This window comes from Tauraco erythrolophus, chromosome 1, assembly GCF_009769465.1.
Source record: "Tauraco erythrolophus isolate bTauEry1 chromosome 1, bTauEry1.pri, whole genome shotgun sequence".
NCBI classification, from domain to species: Eukaryota; Metazoa; Chordata; class Aves; order Musophagiformes; family Musophagidae; genus Tauraco; species Tauraco erythrolophus.
In genome coordinates, this window is record NC_141465.1 from 109,944,907 (window position 1) to 109,958,714 (window position 13,808).

Genomic DNA, 13,808 nt, shown 5'->3' on the forward strand with positions numbered 1-13,808 from the left:
GCTGTTAATAAGGATACGTTTATAACACTTGAAGTTCAGGTTATAGCACAGTACTAGTACATAATTAGCACATCTGTGTTAACTTTAATCCAATAAGTAGAGATAGCAATAACAGTGTTGACATCACTCTTCCTCAACATGTCTTCAACAGGAGTAGTAAGAAATCTGGTCAATATATTTGGAAGCTAGCACGGTGGATTTAGCTATCTAATCTTCCTAGGTGCTGCTACCTGTGCCTGCAAGATTACATTTGCCTGGACACAACTATCTGCAGCACAGTCTCCCATTAATCTGACTATAAGACCTTTTCTTCAGCAAAACAGTGCCTTATTCACATAGAGGTAGAGACAGAGAGCAAATCATACAACTGATTTTTGTTTTCGTTGACTTCTGTCAGCCAACTGATATCCTTTCTTTTCATAAAACTAAAGTTCTCCAAGGCAGACACTTCCAAAGGTACACAGCTGAGATGTTAAACCAGAAATTCCAAAAAGTACCGCCTTCTTGCTTTCAGATATGTTCACAATGACAAAAATGTATTGGAACTAAAATAAATATATCTGCAAGAGAAGTGGAGCTGTTTGTTTCAGCCAGTCGGGAGATGCTAATGGCAAGGTTGTCCAAGCCCTACATAATCAAAGTAAAGGAAAAGTCTTACATTTTTACTTCAACAAAAGGATCAAGCTCTTATTTTTTTCTGACTCTTGGCAAAGAAATTACTCATACTTGATATGAATCACACATATTCACAGGCATTCAAAGAAGCAAAATGGCATCAAGCTAAACAGAGTGTCCTGACTTGAAATTCCTTTTCAGACTGAATTTCTCCCTGAGAATTAAGTGCTAAAAAAACCCTGGAATATACCTAAAAAGTAGAGAAATTTGTTACAGGAACACAATTATTTACCCTCCCTCCTTCATTCTCTCTCTTTTATAAAAGCAAAAGAAAATCAGGTGAGAAAGTGAGGCTTTTATCTGTCTCCCCTTTGCTCTGCTTACAGACAAATGGAAGAAAATTAAAACATAATAAAAAATCTGCTGCCGCAAAATTAAGAAAATGTTTACTTTGTAACAAATAAAACACTTTTCTACCAGACATTCCATTGAAGAAATACTTTCACTCAGATGTCTGTAACTGACAGGTCTACAACTGCCTCCAGTTGAACCACAGACCAAAATTGATAGTGATGGATTCTTCTGTGTCTAAAGAGGCAATATCCTTGTGCTGAAAATAATCATCAGAACCTGAAGACTGCTTTAAATGAAATTGATTTATTGTTTTACAGAACAGCTATAGTATATAGATAAAAGTTGCTCTTTTCTTTGGCTGTGGGCACATTTCTGGCTTGGGTGAAGGGACCTTGTAAATTAGTAGCACACTTTAAATGCCCTCTCATATAAATTAATATTATTATTGTTGCTTCCCCTTCACTCTGCAAAGCACCGATAGTCTCCTGCAAATGAAATGTAAACTCTTACTGACATTTTATCTTTTTCTATTTTTATTCAGTCACATTGCTTCTCCAAAGGTTTACTTGCTATAGAAAGACCTTTCTCAAAGAAACTCATTTAATTCCATGGCATCTGAGACATTCCTTTTTTGAAAAGGCAAGCAGCTGATACAGCATGCTGTAGCACAAAAGGAGTAAGTTAAAATGCCAAAAAATATTTCTGGGGAAAGAAAAGTCAAAATATAGTGATATATGTCCTGTCACTTAAAGGCCATAACCATTTTGTTCTATGACATGATGATGACATGATGCTATAAGTGATACAGACAACTATGAATTTAAGAATTACTCCCATACTATTATCTGTTACCAAGCACAGACTGTTTAAACATTTTTTTTGGCTAGGACTCAGTGAATTGCTTAGTATGTGGTGCTCTTCTTATACCAACTTTCAACCTGTAAGTGAAGTAATCGATACATTTGGTAATATCTTCTGAAGCTGACAGAAGGAATGCTAAAAATGAATAGGTGCGAGAGAGGACCTCTCAGGAAGGTGTTTTTTACAGGATACTTACTGCTATTTGGATTGTCACCTATAATATGATGTCGGCCACTCCAGTACCAAAGCAGTAATGTAGCATCACGAGATCCAGACACGATGTAGCAATCACCACCAATATAGGACTCTGATCTGGCAAGGCAAGTCACGACATCCCAGTGGCCAAACACAATCTGAGTTAATTTTCCTGGTGGGAGTGCAAAGTGACACAAATTCAGGTGTCTTAAATACTTGCAGTATTTGGAAATCATTAACTAAATCATTAACAAATGTTCAGTTCAAATGTAATTTTTGCCTCATGTCCCTTAATTAGACTTCACTACACGCTACAACAAGATTAAAAATTCACAAAGATGAAACTTATTTTTTCCTCTTTTCATGTTCCCATTGAGGGCTGTGCTCTGTGTCAATCCATAGCCTGACCCTTATCTCTGAAAATCAAGTCAGTGCTGTAGTCACCGAATATTAAGTGGAGTTACTGCTCCTTCAGTATTTAAGCAATGGTGTTAGAAGACTATTTGTGAATTTCATGAATGATATGCATAAGACAGCACGTGAACTTTTCCATAATGGTGCTACACTATTATATTAAAAATGTATATTTGTTCTATATTAATGTCATACTAAGATTTACTTTGATATCATCTTCTTCTTTCTATTATTGCAATCAAGTTCTAGCAATACGCTGGATGATATTAGGCTAAACAATCAGACAAAGAAACAGAATATTGGTTCGTGGTACTAGGCTATGCAATCTACTTCCTTATTACACAAAATAAATAGAGACAGAAACAATACAGCCATGAAAATATTGTAACAAAAATTTTGGTTGATTCTTTTGATGTGATCAATTCCCTGTTTGTAACTATGGTTTTCAAAACCATACAAAATCGTATGCCTTTCTATTCCTTTCAAATAAAAAAAGCATCTTAAAACTATTATGCTCAAACAATACTTAAGGATTTTATAAACTGCCCTTTATAATTTATTGAGAGGTAAGCACAGACATTAGATATGGTAGTATTAGGACAACCATCCACTTTGTGACCTAAGAAGAAATAGTTAGTTGTATTAAGGGTCACCTGTTTCTGTAGAATAAACTCGAAAGCTTTTGTCCCAGAAACCACAGATAAGAATGTAGCGATTATCTGCTGTGACCACGAAGCAATGTGCATTTATCTGGATGCTCTGATCCACAAGGTCTGTGATCTGCCGTTTGTTCACACCAGAGTTATTGGCTGTAACGAAATGCAAAACACATTTTACAAGTAAGCCATTCCACCACCTTCCTGTCATCCACTTACAGGAGAAAATGAATACATTTAACTTTCAATGAACTGTGAATTTGTTGTTGAGTAAGCATTTTGAATATGAACATTTAGAGCTGTCTATATGGGTGTCAGAAATACAAAATTATTGTGAGATTTCTGGTTTCCCTTTGAATAAGACAAAAGATTTTACAGGAGGTGACAATTTTGTATAAGCTGCCTGATGCACTGCATAATACATGGTAATATTTTAAGTGCTGTGCTGAAGTGCTCTCCAAAACCAAATTGAACTATGGGAAACTGATGGAAGTCCATTCAAAAAGTCAGTGCTAACAATACTGCAGAAAGTCAATTCTTGCTGGTTGGTACCTATCCTACAGAAAATATCCCAGCTTATATTATGTGACCTTGACACCCTCCATACTTGCAGATGCTTAACCGGATCAAAGACATAAGGATTCAACCAATGAAGCTATTCAAATCTAATGTGTTTTTTTTCAACATTGTCTTATCACCTAGTCCTCAAGCAGGGAGCCAGGTCATGGGCAGTAATGTTAAAAGAGGCAATGCCACCTGGAAATTCCTCCAGACGGAGGGAAAAGTTATAGTTCACGCAGATTTCCCACCACTCCAACTGTCAAACGGAGCTGTTAGGAAGGACTGGGAGTAACCAGAAAATACGCTCTTCCTGTGACACAGCAGACAGGATATGGTAATACAATAAAGGTGTGTTCCCTCTCACCTAGTATTAACTTTCTAAAAGTTCAATATATAATCTAAGTTAATTATCCATGCTCCTTCTATACTCACTGGAGAGACATCGCTTCACATGGCAAGTCATCTCACGTTGTAATAGCTGTCCAAGTGCTAGACAACTCCAGAGGACGGCTTCTCTTTCTACAATAGCTATGGAGGGAATCTTGACAACTAACTTCAGCTAATTGAAGTTAGGAGAGATAAAACTCACTCTGAGAGACATGTTTCTCCTAATGTAGGAACACGACTTAATGCAGATAATATTCTGAATTTTCTTTTTTCCCTTTTTTGGGTTATTCTACTTAAATTGCTCACAATTGCATGAAATTATCTTAAATTTGCTTGTAAAAGGCAATACCATGTTTATATACATTTCAAGAACACATATTTATATTACCAGACCTTCTGTGTCCATCCACTGAAAGATAATGAATAACGAATTACTCAGATTTCCAGAACAAGTGGGCACAATAGTTGTGCCCTAGCTTTAGAGAGGAAAATCTGAAGAGAAAGCCATTGTCATTATATGAGCAAATGAAGCATACAGAATGAGAAAGCTAACTCTCCTGAGGTACTTGGATGTAAATCTTTCAACTGCAAATATTGACACAGACAAAAAAGGAACTTTTCATCTGGAGATGTTTAAAAATGCATTTTTTTCTCACCATTGCTGCAAAATTGCCTCTAAGAGCCTTCCCTATCCCTGGTTTCTGTCTCAAAAATATGCCTACTGCAAATAAATAAACAAACAAACACAAAGGAAATAGTTGCAATTGAAAAGAAATAATGACTGTTAGGAATACAGATGTCCTGCAATCTCTCTAACAGTTTTAGCAGATGTTATTTCTCAAAATACTCCATTTCTCAAATATTTTTGGATTTAAAAAATACGATCATGCATCAATTTAAAATCTAGTCATTTTTAATTTAGTAAAGCCACCTAAACAAATCCAAATCATAGATCGAATGAAAAGAAATGGATCTGTATCTGCACTGATATACGCAGTGCTGGCTGTAAGAAATGAAAATATGTGAACTCTACCAGACCCTCACATTTTATTTCAGTAATGCGACCTGATAAGAGAACAGAATTATAGATATGAGTTGACAATGTAACTGACTTAATTGGTTGTTTCTTAAATACCAATTGCTGGTGATGTTAATAACAAATAGCACTCATGTAATTCATTCAGTATCAATAGCTAATGCTTTTAGTTCTCCAGGACTGACAAGAATAAATATTTTCCTATCTTCCATGTTAAATGAAGCATAATATACAAATATAGCTTAATCAATAATTCTTGAAAATGCCATTTTCAAATATATCGCTACATTTTCATCTTGACGTACCAATCAATGGATCCATTTCGATCGGAAGATGATGGGCTTGATCCAAAGAATATCCTGGGGCTCCCCGAAGGCCTACACATGAAAGGAAGAATAAAGCACATAGGAATCTTATTGTCTACACTTTTATATGATTTTTGTAGGTTTAAAACTGCATTATTGGTTTATTTTATATATAAAAATTTAACTTCTTGCTATTACTCGTCCCATGTGTCTTTGAAGATTCCTTCCTCAATGCTACACAAATACGCATTTGTTATTTCTACAGTTATGTAATAGTAACTATAAATGTATGAGCACTAATTTCATCATGATTTCTGCAGCCACAAACATTCATTAAATAACTCCTTTAAAATAGTGTAACACAGAATTTTTTTTTTTAGATTTGAGCACTGGGTGGGATCTTATCATAGCACAGAAAAAAAAATAATTGGAATAAACATTGTTATGAGTTTCTTACATATGGAAATCTGTAAGTGAGAGAAACTTGGACCTTTTCATGGATTCATGTAGAATTTTTAGCAGGGAAATTGTGGGCTACAGTAAATTTGCTACGATTATTCCTATCAGTTCTATCCCAAGCAGTTCTTCAGCTGTTGAAATGTGCTTCAGGAGCCGCATATTTAGTGTTATCAGCTCTCATGCACTGATAGCATTGTTTTGGCTCTTCTGAGCACCTTCCCTAGCATATAAATCCCAACGGTCACTACTGAAAACACAATTTTTGCCAGGAACTGCCATGTTGCACAAGAATATCCTCCATAAGAGGAGATACAGAGTTCTGGAGAATAAACTCCATTTTCAATTTGGGACAGATCTTTACTGGTATTAACTTAGACTAATTTGCTCCTATTGTGAGATGGCTATGTAAATGCCTTTTGCTGTGTATGAACTCTAAAGCTCTACATACATCCCACAACAGTAATAGTGGTCTGTGTATACATTTCTGTAGATGAATCCATCTAGATACTAGAATCCATACTAGATTTGTGATTTATTAAAACAATATTATGGTAATAGTAGGAAATTGGCACCTTGTCCTGGATTAGTCTCTTGCAAAATAAAAGACATTGCCAGGCAGGATGTAAAAGTTGGACAAAATCATTAGAAGGAGTTTTGGTTCTCCAAATATTTTTGTTTTCCTGTCACTTTCTCTTATAATATATTTAGAAAGTATTCCTGTCTTTGAAATCTACACCAGAGCTTTTCAAATAACGTGAAATTTAGTTTGTGGTTGGTTCATGACAAGAATTCTGAATGTTTGCAATATGACTTATTTTTTACAAAAGTATATATGAAAAACTAAATTTAACAATCACATGAATTGTAAAGGCCAACACGACTTCTACTAAACTAGGTAACCTCGAATAACAGTTGTCAAGGAAGCCCTTGAAATCTAGGATACTGCAATATTAGTGACCTTGGCTCCTTCACAGTAAAGTATGGGTAGGAATTTTGGCTTTATCTCACTTGAAAGTCTGAATGAGAAAGGGGTACTACTAAATAAGACTCTTCAAATGGAGGAGACGTGGATAATGATAGGTACAGAGCACTTGGGAAGCATCCTTAAAAAATCCAGGGGAACTAATTAGAAATTAGCCAATGTTAACCAAAAGGGTATTAAACCAGGAGACAGTTTCTGTACCTCTGAATCATTTCTGACATTGAGGTCTTCCACTGAGGACGCTGTCACAAAATAAATGTTTTGGCTTTTTTTTTTTCCCTCTCTAAATTCTTCCCATTTGTTTTAAAGAAATGGGCAAAACATTTTTACATGTAATGCAGTTGCACCTGATGGTGATCATAAATGCATAGGTTTATGAAAGGCAATCAGATATCCTTTCTGTTTCTGTCATATTCTCTAAACTGCCACACAAAGTTTGTTTGCAAACAGAGAACAAGTACATTCCGAATACATGCAAAATTTAATATTCATGCTAAGATTATTTAAATGTTCAGAATAAAAGTAATATTAAACCTTATACTACTATTTAAGAATTCAGAGTGATATTAACTTTACTTGCTCTTACAGTTTCTCTAATGCATTCATATAATAGAATTCTTATTCATTCCTAAAATTAATCCTTGTAATACCAGTCTTTGGCCAGCCTTGTGCATAAAAGCTATTTCACCTGACTTGAATCATTCACTGAAGAGATGTTTACATTTAAGCCCGTGAAATTCCTAGGCAATCTAGAATTCCTTTATGTCTGCTGGAGGTAGACATCTAACCTAAATATCACAAATCCCTCTCCAGGAGGATCTAATTCTGCCCAGGAGTTTCTCCTGTGTGTAAAGAATGGAGGATTTTTTTTTTTTGCCTGGTCCCTACGAAGTTCCTGAGCCAGCCGGAGTCACATTCTCAAATACCAGGTACCTTCTTGTTTTTCCCAGGTGATAAGAAACCTTCAAAAGTTTCCAGATGCTGCAGCATAAGGGCTATCACAGCAGGAAGCTACCTTAGAAAATGAAACTTGTTTACTCCCAAGTGGATAAGTACCTCATATACCTCATGGTCCCACCACCTATTTAGCAATGCCTGGGACAACCTCAGCACCCACGTGTCCAGGTAAGGAGATACGACAGTCCTAGCAGCAATATGGAAAGATGAGTAGAGGGGCTGGAAGGAAACTTTGGGATGATGTTGTTGGATGGAATTTTGGGAGGGAATGAGGAAAATTCTCTTCATATATCTTCTCTCATATCTTCAAATAGTTCGGTGTCTGGCTGCTTAGGCTTGCTTAGGGTCCTACATTATCTAACAGTGACCCAGGGGAAGGCTTATGACAAGCTCCTGAACAGACCCGAAATCTCTCTCAAGCAGCAGACAGTGATGTACGCTGTCTAGCATGCCAGTATGTATTCCCGAAACCTGGGACGTATTAATATCGGCTATGTCAAGAACAGCAGAACTCTCCTGAAAAGCATTATATCAAAGGCTGATCCTGATGTAACCACAAATCGATTGGCTGCCATGGTGATGTGCTGCTGTTAGGGAGAGTGTTTCTAGGAATGACACCAGAGAAAACACAAGCTTTGATTATTTGACACAAACCAGAAAAAACAGTAAATTTTTGCGCACAGGCAGGTGAGTGAGATTAACCCACACCTAGCTAAATTGCACTCGAAATTAAAGCTGCACTGTTAAGGTTTTCAAATTCAAATGACACGTGCCCGTGTGAACCTACCTACTGTGTTGTGCCACCGATTGACGGCAAACAGCCTGCTGCAAGTGACGGTCACCACGGCAGGAATGGTCAGGTGGGGCAGCGTGTTGGCTGCCACGTGTGTGACAGGAGAATTTGATGGGAACTTCAGCACCATGATGACATCCTGCTGCATCTGATCTTTAAACATGAGGGGGCTCTGTGGAAGGAAACACTGTTGAGTAGAAAGGAGAAGAGAGCAGAAGAAAACAGAAGGGATAACACAATTAGTGAGGAGGTCTGAGGGAAAACGAGGTTAAAAAGAGCAGGCAAGCATGTGCACATACAGGGAAAACAACACTACCTGCGTGTTTACACTAGTGAGGGAGGAGAGCAAGATCAGAAGCTATTATTGGATCATTACACGAGGACAAGTAGAGAATAGGTGAGGTAAGGGTTATCATCACAGGGTGCAAAATGACTGTTAGCATTAATTAATACACAGTAAAATGTAAAATTATACAGCAGTTACTATTCATACAGAAGAGGTAGGAGTCAAATAAAAGAGTTAATCAATTAATACATCATAAATATAAATGCTATAAACTGCAACAGTTAAAAAAGAATTGTAAAATACTCAAAAACTTAGACATCTGATTTTTCTTAATGAATTTTTTCTATGAAATACAGCACTTCCAAACATAGATAATTTAATTCTATGTAAAGCATATGCTTATTAGAGAGTCTGTAAGTAACTATACACCTGTTTGATGATTCTACAAGTGATAACAATTTTTTTTACATGGCCAATAATGCTTTTATTAAGTACCGGTTTTAATGTTATTTCTTTTAAACCGCTGTTATAACAAATGGAATTATTTCTAGAAGTTCAAATAATCCTTTCTACTTATCACTTGAAATTATTATTAAAAATATATTATTCAAATCTTAAAAATATAAAATAAATATTATGTATATTTGACATCTACACATTACTTAAAATAACACTTCCAGATCAATTCTCACTTTTGCAGTGTACAACTAGATATAGTGATTTCCTTGTAGATAGATAAAAGGATTGAAACTACTGCACGTATTACTGACGATTTACAAAACTTAAAATATCTAGCTCTAAGCATTCAATCAAAGGCACTGAAGGGCACAGAGGTCTGTCTCGTTCAGTCAGTCTATTTCATATAATTCTCTGCAAGAAGCACAGAGAAGAATGTGTTGGGAATGGATTTTGGAGTTCAAATTGAAATTCGAAATATACATTGTATTCTCCTGGAGGAACAGGCGGGAGGATTCCAGTACAATTTGAACTCATATACTTCATTTTTGTCAAGCAAGTATTGTTCATAAATTAGCCCCTAACAATGCATCCTTTAAAACAAAACAACAAAACATGCTCACTCTAAGAAAAACCTGCAGTCATTCCCACTACTTCCAGAAATACAAATGTAAATATGCATTTATGAAGTGTATGTTTATGAAGATAGGGCCTTTTTGCAGAATATTAGACAGGAAAAGCCAAGACTATAGGAAGCTAAAGCTATTCAAGCCTCCGCTTTGCTCTTCTAGAGCACTGCGAGCCATTTCTGCCAGGAGAAAGTATGGCTGCATGGGCAACGGAGGGCATTAAAAGTGTTGCTTAAATGGGTACTTTATGACCTACAAAGGATCCTCAGGTTCAAGGGAATGCATTCCCAGCCAGCAGTTATGTCTCACCAGGTGCATGGCAGAGCTCCGAGGTGGATGGGGCTCAATGAGCAACTGCGATGGCGTCTGTCCAAAGTTCTGTATCTGCGCCTCCATGGCCTGCGGGCAAGGGAGAGGGACTGTCATGAGCAATACGCGTCAAGGAGAGAGGTCAACACACTGTGTGACAATGCAGGCATATCCCAAGTCAGCCATGAAAAAAGTCCAGAAAATTCACCCGGTGCTCTCCTCCCAGGCTGCAGACTCATCCAAGTGTTAGTATTTTGTAGACAAGCTTTGCTTCTCCTTTCAAGCATGCTTCAGTTAACCAACTAACCATTCTCATTGCCAGCAACTGGCGTTCTATGTGAAAATGTTAACCTGTGAGGACATGCAGTTCAGGTCTTGAGAGAGCTTGTTTTTTTTTTTTCACTAAAAAGAACATATATACCTTAATAAAGTCCTTTGTAAGGAGGAAAGTATGAGGATCTCTAATAAAATAAGCCTCTGGAATCTTAAATGGGGGGAAAGAAAAGCAAACTGAGAAACAAAATTCACATATAAAATATAGTAACAAAAAAAAAAGAATTACTATTTCAACAACAACATTAGTAATTTAAAACAAACAAAAAAAATGCCAGAAACAAATCTTGCCAGGCACATTCAAACTAATGCAACTTTCCAAGTTGCATACATTCACTGAGTATTCATTTCATGCCTAATTTTATTGCATTTTTTCATGGGCTTTCGGGCTTCACAGGTTTGAAATGAAAACTCAGCAATTTCAATGCATTCTTCAAGACTTAAATCTACTTTCAGAATAAATCTGGAGTAATTTCATAGGGAGTAGAATACAGCCCATATACTGAGATACTTCCACTGCTCAAACAGTTCATTCAAACAAAAATACATTTAAGATGTATTCTTAAAAACTTTGGCAAAAGATTGCTGTTTGTAAAAGCAATACTGTTAAAGAACACTCCTTATTTTTCAAATAGACAGGTACTATTTTATTTGACCTTGTAAAATTGAGAATAAGGCATTCACAGAAAACTAAACTGGCAGATTTCAAAATGCACTGTGCATTATGTACCTATATATACACTGTACCCTGCACTACTGACCCTTAATATTTCTTGCGAGCTTTATGAATTTTTCATTTGCTACCACACAAGAAACATGAAAAAACATCAAAAACATTACTATCTTGATAAATTACATTCTTTCTTTCAGACATAAACCGGTAAGAAACACAATAAATACTTCATGATACAGAAGAATTCTTTTAATCTACATATTTCATAATTCCTACAAGCCAATCTGTGTTTTCCTCAGCTTCACAGCATAGATGCAAGAACAGATGTTAGAGAGATATTTCCTAACAGGTCACTGATGTCTACCACTCCTGATGCCCTAGATTGACAGGTATATAACGGAATACCACAAACAAACATTTACTGAAAAAGAAACTTAGTGCAAAGTCCAGCCAAGCAGCTGAAGAACTTCCAATGGATTGTAGCCCTAGTGCATTTGATGCTGTAATTATCTCAGTACAGGTTATTTCTTGCTTATTGATTAATTCAGAGTGGACTTTAGTCTCTGTGGAACAGAGTGTTACTTGGGAACCGGTGAACAACTTGGGCTTTATTAACATAATTTAATAATGAATTAACTTAAAATCATAGAGTAATTTTATACAAAATCAATGCATTTGTGTGGGCATATGCATGTATGTGTGTACATGTCTATACAGCAGCTGTCAATATGTACCATACAAACAGTATCTCTTTACACACAGTGTAGATACCTTCACTTATGCAGACACTTTTTATATAGGAATATAAAATTCACTTCGGGTCAAATCAAAGGCAGTATTTTCTATTACATTTAGTACTCTATTACTGATTTGCCTAGTGAGGAAAAGGGAAGGGAATTATACTTGTTCTGAATTTCATTTTCAAAATTACAAAGACTAATATCAACAATATCGGCTACTGTGTGATATATGCTTCCAAGCAGATTTGTCAATAATACCCTTTTTTTCAAATAATTATCAAGGTTAATTTAATTTTAATTTTTGAAAGAATTCTGTGTTGAAATACAAGTGTGAATTGTATTTGGCAGAAACACAGAACAAAATCCAGATCTTCCTCTCCCACCCTTTATAGTGATCCTTTAAATGATACTTCTGTTCTCCTGCAGGCACAGTGAAATGAATTATTAAATTTTTTTCAGTGGAGCTCAATTCTAATTTACGCATTTACTTTCCTGTTGTCCAGTCTTGGCAAATTCTGATTGTTTGGCTGTAAAATCTGCACACATAGACTGTGCTGGCTTTGCCTCCCAGTTCAGGTAGATGTATGATAGTAACAGGGTAAAGGAAAGAGAAGCAGAATATGACAATAAACCAGCATGAATTTTTCAGATGATGAGAATGGACATTTAAAACATAATTGTCAAAAGCAACTGCTATTTTACAGCTGAAGACGCCCTGGTAAATACTCATTTACATAGTTTATGCACCCATAATTTCAGAACATTTAAGGTAATGCCAAGTCCTTTTGTAAGCAGAACAAACACAGAATCAAGACCTTGATATTCAGGGAATATTGAATATTTTTACTGGCTTGCCCTTACAAAGACAACCATCTCTCCCTCTCCCTGTGATTAGTAATGTTATCCTTTTCTTCCAAAAATATCATTTGTAAAACTGACAACTCTTGGAAGCGCTAAAGAAACTGAACAAGGTTTCTTTAAAAATACCCATAATATTCAACTACTGCACTGAGACTACGGTCTGCACAACACCACAGCTGTGCACAGCTACAACTGGTATTCCTCTCTAGAGTTCACAACACTTAAAAAGGACAGAAAAACCTTGTCAAAACTTACACAGAAGATAAACATAAGCATACAGAGATAAAGTGCCTGGCCCAAGGGTATTCCTAATGCCGCCTCGTATCAGATCACTTGACAGAAAATGAAAAGCAGGTACAGAACTGATCTGTGAATAATAATGTAATACATTGATTTGTTTACAAGAGAACTCTGTCTGTATCTGAAATTAATCTGAAAACCACTAAGTGTACACCACAGTTTTTCTTGATCTGTAAATCATCAAACTTCAGATTTATTTAATGGTGTTAAACATTTCATTCTAATTAATCAATTATTTTTTTCCCATCAGATCTTCAGTATTGTGTGCAAAGTGCTACACCAATCCCTGAGGCATACATTCTAGTCAATTTAATAAAATTTTAATAAAATTAAGTTTATTCTTATTTCACCTTCAAATGTCCTTTGTGTAGAAACAATATAAGCTTGGAACTCAGTGACTGCCAGATTTAATGCTTTTGGAACAACAAAATGGCAATTATATTAGCTTACACTCTCTTAATAAGGTGTTGCAGAAAAGCTATTTAGTGAGCTGATTTGAGATTCCCTACTGTTTTTAACACACATAAAATGAGATTTGTACTTCAGACACTTCAGGCAGTATCTGTTAAGATATGATCATGTATTGCAGAAAAATAAAATGGATCTTAGCCTATTATTTGGTAATCATAAGTCAGAACAAGGAAAG

At 35.9% G+C, this 13,808-nt stretch overlaps 1 protein-coding gene across 8 annotated transcripts in view; it reads right to left on the reverse strand.

Annotated features, from left to right (window-relative positions):
* Positions 1-13,808, reverse strand: part of NBEA (neurobeachin) — a 531,270-nt gene that overhangs the window by 17,455 nt on the left and 500,007 nt on the right. For 4 of the 8 annotated variants that reach the window (XM_086612868.1, XM_086612851.1, XM_086612843.1 and 1 more), the window contains 6 exons: positions 10,677-10,739; positions 10,256-10,345; positions 8,570-8,762; positions 5,385-5,456; positions 3,093-3,248; positions 2,027-2,197 (listed from right to left, as the gene is read on the reverse strand). In XM_086612868.1, coding sequence (XP_086468994.1) covers positions 2,027-2,197; positions 3,093-3,248; positions 5,385-5,456; positions 8,570-8,762; positions 10,256-10,345; positions 10,677-10,739 — 745 coding nt within the window. Of the gene's footprint in view, positions 1-2,026; positions 2,198-3,092; positions 3,249-5,384; positions 5,457-8,569; positions 8,763-8,891; positions 8,934-10,255; positions 10,346-10,676; positions 10,740-13,808 lie in introns of all 8 variants that reach the window. The other 4 variants (XM_086612875.1, XM_086612860.1, XM_086612827.1 and 1 more) reach the window with 3 other exon arrangements.